This window comes from Pelodiscus sinensis, chromosome 9 (genome assembly GCF_049634645.1).
Source record: "Pelodiscus sinensis isolate JC-2024 chromosome 9, ASM4963464v1, whole genome shotgun sequence".
Taxonomy (NCBI): Eukaryota; Metazoa; Chordata; order Testudines; family Trionychidae; genus Pelodiscus; species Pelodiscus sinensis.
In genome coordinates, this window is record NC_134719.1 from 16562921 (window position 1) to 16578190 (window position 15270).

The 15270-nt window shown below is 42.7% G+C and overlaps 1 protein-coding gene across 11 annotated transcripts in view; it reads right to left on the minus strand.

Annotated features, from left to right (window-relative positions):
* Positions 1–15270, minus strand: part of DOCK7 (dedicator of cytokinesis 7) — a 164663-nt gene that overhangs the window by 64084 nt on the left and 85309 nt on the right. For all 11 annotated transcript variants that reach the window (XM_075936139.1, XM_075936135.1, XM_075936137.1 and 8 more), the window contains exons 15-20: positions 6221–6338; positions 5272–5342; positions 1774–1912; positions 1412–1513; positions 1080–1166; positions 199–430 (exon numbers count right to left, since the gene is read on the minus strand). In XM_075936139.1, coding sequence (XP_075792254.1) covers positions 199–430; positions 1080–1166; positions 1412–1513; positions 1774–1912; positions 5272–5342; positions 6221–6338 — 749 coding nt within the window. The remainder of the gene's footprint in view (positions 1–198; positions 431–1079; positions 1167–1411; positions 1514–1773; positions 1913–5271; positions 5343–6220; positions 6339–15270) is intronic.

Here is a 15270-nt window from a genome sequence, read left to right on the forward strand (position 1 = left end):
TGGAAAAATCTTGCTATTTCGAGTGTGGATCACCACTGATCCAGGTGCCAGCATGTTTTATTTTGAGGATACATTGTATATTTCCTTTCCTCAAATGCCAGAATGAATATAGGACTTTTTTTTTGTTTCTACACAAATATAATAAAGTTGAAAGTGTCGGTTTATCAGCTTTCTTTTTGTAAAATGTCAAGAAATTACCTATTTGGCCTGCAATGACGGGAGGCCTCACTACCAGAAGAATCAGCTTGTCAAGCAGAAGATGAAGAAATCGCACCACCGGCTCCAGCTGAGATGAATTTAAAGCTGAAATGCTGCTCTTCAATTCATTTTCCAAGTTGTTCTCCATAATTCTCATGTCTCCTATTCGCACAGGGAACATGTGCTCATCCAGAGCATGAACAAGTGCAAAGAATTTGTCGAGGTAAGGGTCCTGCACACAAAGCAGTAATTAATAAATATGTTACTTTCAAAGTCTCCGTGGATCTATCTTAAGTAATCCGTTCACCAAGGATTTATCAACGAAACAAAAAGCACATGGAGCCCCCCCACCAACTACATCACAAAGAAAACAACACAACATGTAAAAAGCGTCCAAAAAGAAATCGGGGACTTCAAAATAAAATATGTGAAGTATTTATTAGTCAAGGTGAGTGCAGTTTCATATTGTAAAACTGGAAGAGGATATATTTAGGAAAGGAAAAGAGAAACAGGAAAAACAATAAAAGAAAAAGGAGAAAAAACAAGAAAAATGAAAGTCTGAATCTGAATAATACACAGTATCTAAAATTACAAAGTGATAGGCTCCAGGCTGAGGAGCTGAAAGTGCTGCAGGTCATTCTGTCCTCGATTATGCACCTAAAACTCCCACTGATCTCCTAAGGTAATGGCAGTTACCAGAATGTACTGTGAGCACAATTTGGGGTAACGGTTCTGTTTACAGTCCTCTCTGAACTTTACATCCCTTGTTATTTTAAAGCTTTCACAGAAACTGATATGAGTTTATTACACATTTATTACAAGTTCCATTGTCAAATGACTATCAAGCTACATGTGTGACTAATTCCACAATTAATAGTTACCTGCGTGTGGATGGATGATACAGCAACAACTTCTACATTGAAAACTCCTTTATGATTATCTACCCACTTCATTCCAGGAAGAGGCACCTATAGAAAGTTAAAAAAATCAGTAACTCAGGAGAGACACCTCAGGGATTACTGCACGAAAAGAGAAAGCACCTTTTTTGTTGCGCTAAGATTCTATTAATTATAATACTAACTCTATTTAACTGTCAGATGATATATACAGAACTTTTAGCATTAACAGCTTTCAAGAAATAGTTTAAGAATTTCAATGATTTTCTATAGCTTTTTACTTCTGCTGAGAGATTTCAACAGGAGCAATAACTGACCTCTGGAGAAAGCACAGAATAAGCCTGCGGTGGTTTTTCCAATGAAACAGGTAGGCAGAACTGTCCAGTCTTCAAACGTCCGTTCTGAAGCATTGGTATCCACTTTAAGGGGAGGGAGGGGGGAACAACACAGTATCTTGAGTCCTACATGGTTGAATTTCACAGCAAATATTTTCTGGATAATGGCTCATATGTGATTAGTGGCCATTCTAGACATTTACAAGTTGAAGCACTATTCAAATTGTGTCATGTCATGACATGAACAACGAAGAATGAAATAAAAACAAATACATTATCAACATATCTTGCTGTAGGTCAAAATCTGATTTTGTGGAAAGTAAGACAGAAAGAAAGATGCTTACAGTGTATCCGACTGGTGTCTCAAGAGGAGTGTTTTGTTTTTGTTGGCAGCTGACATGATAGAAAGTAAAAAGCAGGTGGTGATGATCTGTTAAAGTGGCAGGAAGTTTAATTTTGATTTCTTCATGAAAATCAGGAGATCTGTTTAAGGTTGAAAACAAAATCATTAGCTCAGTTATAATACAAATTCTGTAATTAGGATTATTACTAGCACTTTGATAAACCACACAGATTGGTTACTTCACTTTTTGGGTGTTGATTTTTTCCAAAATCCTTTTTAAATCTTATGTTTGAGATTGAACCACTTGTGCAAAGAAGGAAATAAATTGAGCTCCTCAGAGGATTACAAGTTTTACTTTCGGATCAGTGTTTGGAAAAATGTATCTGTCCAGAAAATGTTTGTACTGGTCTGTCGAAAGTTGTTTAATACAATGGGCCTTCTTTAAACATGGGTGTCACCTTTTTGAACAGTTAGAGTGCGTCTACACTGCAGGGCTTAACTCAAAATAAGCTACGCAAATTGAGCTACGTCAATTGCGTATCATTTCAAAATAGCTTATTTTGAAATAGAGAGCGTCTACACAGCATTTATTTCCAAATAGAGCACTCTTCCTCTGACTTCCCTTATTCCTCATACAATGAGGGTTACAGGAGCAGGAGTAAGAAGTCCTCCAGCTCAACAGCATTTCGACATTATTTCAAAATAACTGCCTATTGTGCAGACGCGGACTAAGTTATTTCAGACTAGTGCTAGTTATTTCGAAATAATGTTGCAGTGAAGATGTACCCTTAGGAAACATATTTTTGCTGTTTCATTGAACAGTACATAAAATCTGATTAGCTTCCAGAATGTATTTTTTAATTTAACATTTTACTATGCTGCATTTCTTCTCCCATCAAAGTCTGAGTGAATGCTAGATTCACAGGCTGCTGCTGCAGTTCCCGTTTCCTAGTTCAAGAGGCACCCCACAGTCTAATGGCCAGTTAAAGCCAGATCACAAAGCACTTAAATGTGTGCTTCACTTGGAGCACATGAGCCATGTGCTACTCACACCATTGAAGTTCACTCTGTGCTTAAGGGATTTGCTGGACTGGAGCTCAAATGTTTTATACCATTTAGAAGCAGAGATTTCCAGGTTTCCGATTCTGGCTGGGATTTTTAAGGTGATTACTTTTCTATGGAGTTAACTCAGGATCTAACTCGAGTACTGTTGCTAATCTCATTCCCATTCACACTTAGAACCCCCTCACTTGATTTGGATGGTGCTTTAAACCTAGTGTAGCTGGTCAGGCAATAGCTATAGGCTGCTGCTTTCACTCAGGCTGGTAACCCACTTGTACGGCAGTGCAGATTGAAGCTCAGTAACCTGAATGCTGACAGCCCTCCAATGCCTTCCCATAATTACCCCATGTGTCCAGAAGGCCAGATGAGTTCTCCACAATCCACTGGGAAAGAATCATAGGGCGGCTCAGTTTATGGCACCAAAAAGGATGAAGGTTACCAGGTAATAGTTAACTGCTACCCAGGAGCAAACTGCCATGGGTGAAGGGCTGCTCCAGCCCCGTGGGGCTGCTAGCTTGTGGGCTGGGAATCAGCAGCCCATACCCACACCGACTGCCACTTCCGTGCAGCACAAGGCTGCCGATTCCCAGCAGCCCAGGCGGCAGCAGCCCCTGCTAAGCGGCTTCAGCCCAGCTGCGGGAAGTGGAGGAGATGCTTCAGGCTATTGGGCTGGAGCGGACCCCACTTACCCGTATAATCGGCTAATTAAACATGATTTTATGTCACTACAAAGAACCACTAGAAGCGCCCTCAGAAATCTTAGCAACATGCGTGGGCGAGTGAGAACATAATAATTTGAGTCTGGCTTTGCAGTGGGGCTGCTCACCAGTGGTAGGCTGACCTGGGTGTCGATCACCAGAGTGAATCTTGTAGCAAAGCTAACCCCCAAGTTGCTCATTTCCTAATGCAGCGGCTTTCAACCAGGGCTCTACAAAAGTGTCTAAGATTTCCCAAGGGGACTGCACCTGCACTTGAAAATTTTTAGGCGTCCACAAATGAAAAAAGATTGAAAACTATAGTTCAACTGAATTTCACTGGCATTTGGGCACCTTAACTCCCTTACGCTCCATTGAAAATCTTAGATGTTAATTGTATTTGTAAGAGCTCTAACCATGCTAGAGACAGTGGCTTCTGAAAAAATGTCAGAACTGAAATGGGGAAGAGGTACAACGATAATCAAAATTATCTGATTTTTAACATGTCTTATGTCTTGTGAACCACCAGAATTTGGAATGATGCCTACACATTTCTGGAAGGCCATAACTCTAAGCTGTACAAGTATAAATAACACATATTGTTAGCCCTTCTTTTATTTGATACATTCAATAGTACCTGTTGGAAAATCTTCCATAAAATTATTCCCAATTTTTGACTGACTAATAGTAAGCAATAAAATGTTCACGGGTCCTCTGGACCAATAGTACTATTTTAGCAACGGTCCAAAACTTAAATGATCAATTCCTGGACCTCACGCCACCTCAAGCTAGAAACAGATCTATAATTTACCACATTTTCATGAATATCTTTGCATTCAACAAGGACATTTTTCTTGTCTACTAATAAACATAAGTAAAATATGCTTTATTTTTAAAAATAAATGAATAAATGAATTTGCTTTCTAGAAATATAAAGGACAACTGGAGTACATGACTGGTTATTTAAACTGCTTTTGAGTGAATGTTAATTATTATAGAGTAGGTCAATTTTCAGATGAGGTAAGCAAATACTTCCAGTTCATAGATCTGGCATGAAATCTTTGTAAAGCACCCATTGACTAAAGTGAGGCCAGGATTCCATGCTTGATTTTTTTTTTAAATCAAACTACCAACTGCCTGCTTATTTTAAGTTCCCTTTCCATACATGCAAGACTTTGTGAACAAATGTAGAATGGGGCCAACTTGTGCACTCCTTAGTCACTGACTTTAATGGGACCCTTTTCATGGATAAGGACAGTTAGATTTAGTAATGGGGCTTGAGTCACAACTTTGGGCGCAAAACTGCAAGATACCGAGTACTCGGAGTACGTGCTTAACTTCAGCACATGAACAATCCCCATTGATTGATATGCCTAACTTTACCATTGAGCTTAAATGTTCCACTGGATCAGGTGTGCTCAGTGTCTTGCAAGATGGAAATTTTTAAGATTTGATTCACCTCTCATATCAGTTTTACACAGAATTCTCTAGATTTACATCCTTCTGAGAGCAGACTCAGGTCTTTAGTCTCTATAAACTGGAGTGATAAGTGTTGTCTTTATTTTTTATATATATAAGAGACTGGCATATTGTCAGTGCTAAACAAACAATAAATGAGTCTCGTTCCCATTGCATTGCTCCAGATTCACACCAGTAAAACGGACTTGAGTGGAGTTACACTACAGTAGCACTGGGGTGAATTAGGCCCATTCATTCTTTTTAAAGCAGCTTTGGTGTTTTACCTGTTGTGATATACTACAGAGGTGTATGCTTCTTTTGAAAATTCAGGACAGCTAGATTTACCAAAGATAACCTGCAGAAACACAATATAAAAAGTGTTAGAATTTGTGCCAGAGTTCTACATTGTTCAAGGCTTAGGGCTGGATCCTCAGCTGCTGTAAACCGAAGTCAATGGAGTAGTGTTAATTTACATCAGCTGAAGATTTGTCCCTTCTTTACTAGACAACATCTTTCTTGATAATTTAAAAAATTATTTTACAATCCCCGTGGCAAACATGGGGTGGAGTGGGGCCAGCTGAAGATTTGGCCGATGAGGCCACATGGTACAGCTAGCTCTCATTCTCAGTTGGGCAACACCAGGATTTCAAGACACAGAGAGGGAGTGAAAGATTCCAAATCTGCATGAGAGCAAGAGGCAGGAAGACCATTCCAGGAGCCAATACCCGAAAGAAAAGGAGATGACATGCAGAGCGATTCAAGGTAAGGATGACCAAAAGATGAAGCAAGCATGGAGAACAAAGAGATCAAAAGAATGGGAGTGAGAGTGTGGCACACAGAGAAGGACCACACAAACAGATTCTCCAACAGGTGCGATTCTGCAAGTTTATGGGCTAAGAATCTGGCCTTGAAGGAGAACAGAACATAAGATTGAATTTGTTTTGCCACTAAAGCAAAAATATTACACTACCAGCCTAAAGAGCAGTCACTTCAGACTTCCTAAAGCTAGCTCTGGATCATCAATTGCAACTCAGCTGCTCGACCAACTGCATTTAAATGTGTGCTGTGTTCTGAAGTGCTCTTATGTGAATTCCAACAGAAAGTCACCCTGGAAGTTCTTTTCAGAGTGCTGTTTGTTACTGCATCATCTTTCTGGCTGCAATGCGGACCGTAATGCTCTGCACTGACAGCACCCAGCATTTACAGAAGCTGAAAGCAAAGTATATTCCTTACTGGCATGGCATTGCTTGGATCCTCTCCGTACATAAACTGAACTTTCACAGTGATATTCCTGGCAGAGCCCTGACGGTTGGCAAAGTTAAGGCTTTGGGGATAGACATACAGAAGATTTCTGTAAAAAAAGAAAGAAAAAAAAAAGCATTAGCAATTACCTCAACATGAAAACTCTGGGTAGCACATGCTATAATCTGTGAAAACAAGTAGAAATTCAGTGGGACATGTGACAGTCTTGGCATTTTTTGTTAGAAGTTCAATGGAACATATGATGGTCTTCGCATTTTTCATTCCCTTTGCTCCATCTTCAAAGGTGACTGGATATAACTCATGCTACAAATATAAAACCTTAGTTCTCCCAACTGAGTGACATGCTTCAATACAGTAATTGTAGGTCACTGTCATTTTAAAGCTTTTTTGCCATCTTAAAAAGCGTTCTGTTCAATGAGTATACCACATCAACAATTCAATTGGAAAGTAAGAGCATCAATAGGGAAGCAAGTGCCTGATTTTAAATTGCCCAACACACATACACACACACATATAGAGAGAAGGGCTGGGCTGGTCTCACATGAAGCACCTGCCTTACTGACATTTATTAGGGGATGAAGGAGAACACATCAGGATGGTCTCAAAGTATAGTTCTCTTCTGAAAATCGACTATATAAAAATGGCACCTACTTACCCAGCAGATGTGCACCCTCTATCAGTTATACCTTTTTACTCTGGTGACCGAAATAAGATTTTACTATTTTTTTTACTCCCCTAAGGCCTACTGACCACATGCAAGTGAGCTGACTTGTGCATCACTAACAGAGTTGTGAACCACAGGCTCCATTCTCCTTGCAGGGAGAGCGGAACCTCCAGGTGACTAATTCCTCACTGTCTTGCTCCTTGTGTAGTCATCTACACAGTGCAAGGCAAGAGTAAGACAGGTGTGGCACATCACTATTCATAATTGGTGGCAGTTTTTACACTCCCTTTGCATAGGTACAGATGACTACGCAAGGTGTAAGGCAAAGAAGAATCCAGTCCCAGGGGACACTCTGTTTCCTACTCACACTTCTGTGGTGGGGGAATAGTTTGCACCAACACAGAGATCCAGGGGAAACTGGTGCATCCACCCCTTTACTTCATGAACCCACAAGCAGCAAGACCTCACTGGCTCCTGGACAGCACAGAACAAGCACTTTAAAGTGGCTTTATTTACACTATGGCCCCTTTTACACCACTTCTGCAGCACAGAGTCCTTACATTTTATACTCTGTTAAGTCTCTTGTAGGTCGCCAAAAGTCTATTAGGCCTTGTTTACATGAGTAAGCCCTCTTTGAAATGGGACTAGCTCAAAACACTCTAATAAACTGTAAACATGAGTCAGCATGGTACACAAAGAAAGATCACGGCAGACAAGTGTGGTACAGATTAAAACCCCCCTTCCTGAGGTCTCATTCTATAAGGCCTCAAGCCACACTAGGTGCTGCAGACATAGGTAACAAAAACATGGTCCTTGTCCCAAAGAGCTGCCAGTCTAGGTTACTAAGTCAAGAGACAACAGGTGGACACAAGAAACAGATGTGGGGAGCACAATGGAAGAGTGAGACAATACATTAGTGTAACAAACAGCACTCACAGAGCATCAGCAAGGACAGCTTAAAAACAAAAGGCTCCTCTCAGATTGCGATGACAGATATTGTTCTCTCTTTACATGTCCAGAGCCCCCACCAAGTTCAATGGGAGCTCTGTGAATACACAGAGAGACTAATACTAAGCCTGAAATCTTCTACAGGGCTCTGAGAAGAGAATGCGCTTTTAGGGTGGGGTTCCCACTGGAAGCTGGTGTCTGAACAAAGCAATTTGACTCCATAGTTCCAGAATGCAAGATGGGGCTGCATTCTAAACTTGGATTACTCTCCCTTCACACCTTCCAGGCAGTGGAATGTGCAGATGTCTCACACAGCAAATTTCTTCTCTTCAAACTAAGTCCTTCATGCTGAATTAAGCTGTTGTATTTCAGCTCCTTTGGTCACCACTCCTAATCTCTTTCAGAGGTGGCTCATGCTTTTTTTGTGGCTCTGCTAAATTTCTTTATTCAGGCATAAACGCACTTGCTCCTCAATGTTCTTTATAAAAACAGAAATTAACATTTACTTTAAAATGTATTTTGCTCACAAAACCTTCATTAAGAATTGTTCATGCTTAAGATGGATTTAATGTATTTGGGAAGCCATGCTACAAGATCCCTATATTAAAGATGGATTTATGCATAATATGGGACCAAGCCAAACCCCTACATCCAAACATCCATTCTTCTTTTAACAGCTGGAGGGTGATGGGTGGAAACTATCACAGCTGCTCTGTGCAATCCAAGGAATCCTTAAAAAGGGTGTGGAAATTCACAAGATGACTTGAGTGGCTGTCACATTGAAGCCAAGATCTGGCTCCTCATCCTTGGATAAATTCACAATAAAAAATAAGAGAGAAAGACTGTTTGCTTCCACCCCCATTTTCTTCTGATCACTTCTCATTAAAATAAAGACTGTAAGGACAATCCTCATGTATACTGTGGGAAAATTTTCAAAGGCAGAAAGGCATATCATTTCCATTGATGGTCAGAGGGTGTTAGGCACCTAACTCCTATTTTGCCAACAGATCTAGAGAAGTGATTACAGGCAGTCCCCGAGTTACGCGGATCCGACTTATGTCGGATCCGCAGTTACGAACGGGGCCGTTCCTCTCCCTGGTCTCCAGCAGACCAGGGAGAGGAAGCAAAGCGGCGGAACACGTGGGCAGCGGACAGGGCTGTCCGCTGCCCACGCGCTCCGCGGCTTGGCTCTGCTTTGCCCCCCCCCCCGTCCCCCTGGTCTACAGACCAGGGGGACGGGGGAGGGGGGGCAAAACAGAGCAAAGCAGAGCCAAGCCGCGGAGTGCGCGATCAGCTGACAGCCCAGACGCGTCTGGGCTGTCAGCTGGCAGCGCGTTCCGCGGCTTGGCTCTGCTTCCCCCCCCCCCCGGGTCTGCAGACCAGGGGGACGGGGGAGGGCAAAGCAGAGCCAAGCCGCGGAGCGCGCGGTCAGCTGACAGCTGTCAGCTGGCCGCGTCCTCCGCGGCTTGGCTCTGCTTTGCCCCCCCTTCCCATCCCCCTGGTCTGCAGACCAGGGGGACGGGGAGCAAAGCAGAGCAAAGCCACGGAGCCCAAGGGCAGCAGGACAGCCACGGCGCGTCTGGGCTGTCCCGCTGCCCCCGTGCTCCATGGCTTTGCTCCGGACACCTGTGGTACAGCAGCTGGGGCGCTGCCAGTTGGTCCCGTAGCGCCGCTCTGGGCGCTACTGGACCAACCGGGCAGCACCCCAGCTGTTCTGCCCCAGGCGTCCTGATTCAGCCACTGCTGGTCAGATTCAGCAGCGGCTGAATCAGGACGCCTGGGGCAGAGCAGCTTGGGTGCTGCTGGGCTGATCCAGTAGCGCCGAGGAGCGGCGGCGCTACTGGACCAACCCAGCAGCACCCCAGCTGCTCTGCCCCAGGCGTCCCCAAGTCAGCCGCTGCTGAAACTGACCAGTGGCTGACTACAGGAAGCCCCTGCCCCGGGCTTCCTGGAATCAGCCGCTGATCAGTTTCAGCAGCAGCTGACTTGGGGATGCCTGGGGTTCTTAAGTTGAATCTGTACATAAGTCAGAACTGGCGTCCAGATTCAGCCGCTGTTGAAACTGATCAGTTTCAGCAGCGGCTGAATCTGGACGCCAGTTCCGACTTACATACAGATTCAACTTAAGAACAAACCTACAGTCCCTATCTTGTACGTACAAACCTACAGTCCCTATCTTGACTGCCTGTATTCCCCTTTATTCAGCACCAATGAGGCCACATCTGGAATACTATTCTGGGGGTCCCATTACAGAAAGGACATTGATGCATTGGGGAGAGTCCAGCAGAGGGCAACAAAAATTATTAGGGGGCTGGAGCACATGACTTATAAGTAGAGGCTAAGGAATTTGGGCTTGTTTAGTCTACAGAAGGGTGAGGGGTGATTTAATAGCAGCCTTTAACTACCTGAAGGGAGTTTCCAAAGAGGGTGGAGAGAGCCTGTTCTCAGTAGTGACAGACAGCAGGAGGAGCAATGGTCTTAGCTTGCAGTGGGGGAGGTCTCAGTTGGAAATTAGGAAAAACTACCTTACTAGGAGGGTGGGGAAGCACTGGAATGGGTTACTGAGGGAGCAGGCAGAATCTCCACCCCCTAGAGGTTTTTAAGTCCCAGCTTGAATGATTTAGTTGGGGTTGATCCTGCTTTAGGCAGGGGATTGGACTTGGTGACAACCCAAAGTCTCTTCCAACCCTATGATGCTATGATTCTCCCTTTGGAAAATTTGCCCCTGCTGCTTAGATGATACAGCTAGAGACGTCATAAGTGTGCTTTGGCTTGGACTTAAATACAGGTCATCAAGCGATAAAAAATGCCCAGCTAGTCAATCAAAATATGACCCTGAATCAGCATGTCCTGGTTCTCAGCTCACTCACATGGCTGTAAATCCAAGAATAACTTATTCCAGTGTGAAACTAGAGTAACTGGAATGAGACATGGGACCACTTCGTTTTTATAGATCTTGTACAGTAGATGATAGCTCCCAGTTTCATCTTCATTTCCCCTCTCTCCTGATAAGTTCTATTTTTCCTCTTTGCTAAGCCATCAAGTCCCATCAAAACAAGGCTTCCCTCCTTCATTAGAGCCACTTCCTCACAAAGGATTATTTTGCCACTTGTTCTGCACAATATGCTTTATAGACTGGCTGGGATGCTGGCGATGTTATTACCGTCTTCTAATATGCTGAGAGGATATGAAGTCATAGCAGAGACTGCTTAGCCATTGAGCTATGTGCCAAGTTACTAGGCTGTTAAGGGTTAATTATTTGGATTAATTATTTGGCACAACTTGGATCTTTCAAAAAAGCGCCCCTTTTCGAAAAAAATGCATCTAGACTCATTTTCGAAAGAGCACCATTACGCGATTATGCAAATGAAGCATGGGATATTTAAATCCTGGCTTAATTTGTGCTTTCGAAGTGCTTCATTTACATCCCTCTGCCAACAGAGGAATGTAGTCTAGATGTAGCCTTAGGTAACAGTTAACACACCGTGGTTTCATTCATAGGTATTTAATCAATAAAAGTTGCAGCCAGAAGCTCTAAATCCAAAGACTTGTGTCTAGGGCTTTTACTGCAGGAGAGCTACAATGCTATGCAAAATGTATGCAAAGCTTATATTATTTGCAAAGGAGCTAAAAAGTACTTTTACCTTCATAAAATGAACTATTAAACTGCAAAGTCTGTCTCAGCCCAAGAAATGAAAGCACTAGGCAGTTCTCTAAATATTTATGTAATGTGATTGCAACCATTTTCTCAAATCCTTAATTTTTAATACATTTCTAAAGAGGCAATCTTGAACTCTTGGAAGGCATTTCTCGCTGTTATTAAAATTTCCCTTTTCTGTAAAATCCAAAGACATTTTTCTTTGTTTTATTCAAATCTATACAAATCTGTAAAAGCTCATTTAATGAGGGTCAGTCAGGTAGCAGGACATGAATGACCTTCTGGTTTGTGTTTGTTAAATACATCTTTTAAGCAGTGTAAAGTCCCAGTCTCCTACAGGCTCTGAATAACTCATCATTTAATCAGGCTGGCTTCCCCTGCACACACACACCCCTCTCCTTACCACCGCACCCCCAAACCTGGACTCTGACTCGCAGTATTCTGAGGGTATGACTTTCAAAAGTGCTTAGCATTGACCAAAGTCCAGTGCTGTTGAAATCAATGGTAAAACTCCCATTGATTTTGGGGGGAACAGAACTAGCCAGTAACAAGTGCTTTGGAAAATCTCACCCATCATTTTTTTAACTTCAGAATTTTTTATAATATTCCCTATTTATTTTTTTAATCGTTCTGTTTAAAGTTTGAGCTTAGAGCAATACTCATTTACACCATTTCTTCCCGGAAGAGCATTGAACTTAATTATACTGTGGCTCAACTGTATTTACTTCTTGAACCATCTTCTGAGCATTGCTGAGGATGAAGTCAAGAGTAGCTCCTCTTCTTCTTAAGAGGGGGGACATGGAAATACTGGAAAAGTTACTAAGAAAAATTATGAAAATATATTTTAAAATGGCTTTGTTTTTAAGTTCTGCAAAACTAAAGCCACTTCAAATATTTGCAAAAGTGTTTTTAAATTTATCAACTATTTTGTAGTTTACAGAACAATAGCAGTATGGGAAAATCTCATTAATCTACTCCTGCTATAAAGCACTCTGCATTCTATATCGCGGAGCTAAATACGGTAATCATTATCTCAGTACAAATATGACTATTACAGCATTATTATAATTTTATTTATGGAGTTAACATACAGCATAATCTAATAAAGGCAAAAAAGAAAGACTAAAGCAAATTCACTTTAACAATAGACCAGATAGTCACCCTTAATTTTTCAGAGGCATATTTAAGGTAGCATTATGCTTGTTGCTTTGTAGATATGCCACTAAATACTATTGATAAAAAAGACACTATTTTTATTCTCTTTTATGTCCTCTTACAGCACAAAACAAAAGTCGAGTTTAAAAATATGTTAATTTGAAGCTCTCAAAGTGCTTTACAAATATAAATTAAGCCACTGGACTCTTATTGAGAACAGTATTATTTTTACAAATGAGAAAACTGAGGCAATGACTTGTCCAAGCTAACACAGCAAATTAGAGAATCCAGAATTCCTGACTCTGCTTTCTTCCCTCCTCTGCATAATCTCTAAACTATTCCATAAATTACAAACTATTTGACTTCTATTTAACTTCTATGTTGGGCAGATATATCTTCAATGCCATCACAATATCTTGCCCATCAAGATACACTGTTCTGACGAACAGAACTCCAGAACATCAATGCACAGTACAGCCAGTCCCTGACTTACAAATGCATCAATGTACGACCAACCGCACTTACGACCAGCCTCCCATTAAGAATGGCCCCAACTTACGAATGGTGATCTGCGCTTACGAACATGAAATGAATGGGGTCCGACTTACAAACACATCGAGTTACGACCAAGTGCTAGGAACGTAACTCGTTTGTAAGTCAAGGACCGGCTGTAGATGCTCAGCAGAGGGAATAGGACAAACATAGGTGAAATAATTAGGAACAATCAAGAATAAAACTCCTTGTTTCCGATGGCCTTTCACACTAAAATAATTCCATTTTTTGTTACATCTACCAACAGGTGACCAGAGAGACAAGATGGGTGAGATAAAAAACGGTACCTCGCCTTTGTAACTTTTCTTCTTCAAGACGTGTTGCTCATATCTGTTCCAATTAGGAGTGCAGGCACCATGTGCACGGCTGCTGGAAAGTTTTACTCTAGCTGCTACCCATTGGGTTGGCTGTGGAGCCCCTTAGGCTAGGTCTACACTACACACCTCTGTCAACAGAGGGATGTAAATAAAGCACATCGAAAGTGCAAATGAAGTGGGGATTTAAATATCCCACGCTTCATTTGCATAATCACGTTCTGGTGCTGTTTCGAACAAGCGCCATTTCAAAACTGAAACCGCCATTTAGACGCAGTTCTGCCGACAGCGGGGTGATTTTTCGACAGATCCTGTACTCCTCAAAAAACGAGTACAGGATCTGTCAAAAAATCACCCCACTGTTGGCAGAACCGCGTCTAAACCGCGGTTTCAGTTTCGAAATGGTGCTTGTTCGAAACGGCACCAGAACGTGATTATTTAAATCCCCGCTTCATTTGCACTTTCGATATGCTTTATTTACATCCCTCTGATGACAGAGAGGTGTAGTGTAGAGACGGCCTTAGAGTGGCGCCTGTGCGGTGCACTATATATGATCCTGCCGACACAACCACCCTCCAGTTCCTTCTTGCTGGCTACTCCAACAGTGGGGAAGGAGGGTGGATATGGAACAGATATGAGCAATGCATCTAAAAGAACAACAGTTACAAAGGTGATTAACCATTCTTTTCTTCTTTGAGTGCTTGCTCATATTTATTCCAGTAAAGTGATTCACAAGCCTTATCCAACATGGCTTACTCGAGAACCACGGTACCAAAGGCCACGTCCTGTCTTGACTGCTGCACAATGGCATTGTGACACATGAAGGTATGCACCAAAGACCGTGTTGATGCTCTACAGATTTCCTGGAAGGGTACATGAGCCAGGAAAGCCACTGGAGAGGCCTATGCTCATGTGGAATGTGCAGCGAGTGGCAGTGGGGAAACTTCAGCCAGATTATAACACGCGCAGATATACGCCATGATCCAGGAAGCGAGCACTGCAATGAGACTGGCAACTCCTTTACTCAATCCACCACCACCACAAACAGCTGTGAGGAGTTGGGAAAAGAGCTGGTCTGGTCAAGCTAGAAAGCAAGTGTGTCTCTCACATCAAGGGAGTGCAGACATTGCTCCTGTAAGCTCTGATGGGGCTTAGGGTAGAACATAGGGAGAAAGATGTCTTGCCTGGTGTGGAAACTGCCATTGTTCCTGAAAGCCAGATGTGGGTGAAGCTGGACTTTGTCCTTGTAGAAGACAGCACACAGGGGTTCTGACATCAGGGCATGAAGCTCTGACACCCACCTAGTAGAGGCGATAGCAACCAGAAAAGCCATCTTCCATTACAGGTAGAGAAGAGAGCACATGGCCAGAGGCTCCAAGGTGAGACCAATGAGAACTGAAAGGATCAGGTTGAGATCCCAAGTACAGGGCACCAACCCGGAAGGTGAAATCTGTTCATGGCCTTATGGAAGCGCCCAACTAGGGGGCTAGAAAGATGGGGCAGACGGACTTTCCCAGGTGGAAGGCAGAGATGGCCGCCAGGTGCACTTTCAGTGAGGAAGTCGCTAACCTCTGTTGCTTCAGGGACACCAGGTACTCCAACACTTGGCGAATAGAGGCAGAAAAAGGGTTCAGGTGGTGCTGCAGATAACAACATGAGAAACGCTTTCATTTAGCCAAGTATGTGCGTATTGTAGAAGCTTCCTGTTACTAAGGAGAACATGATGATC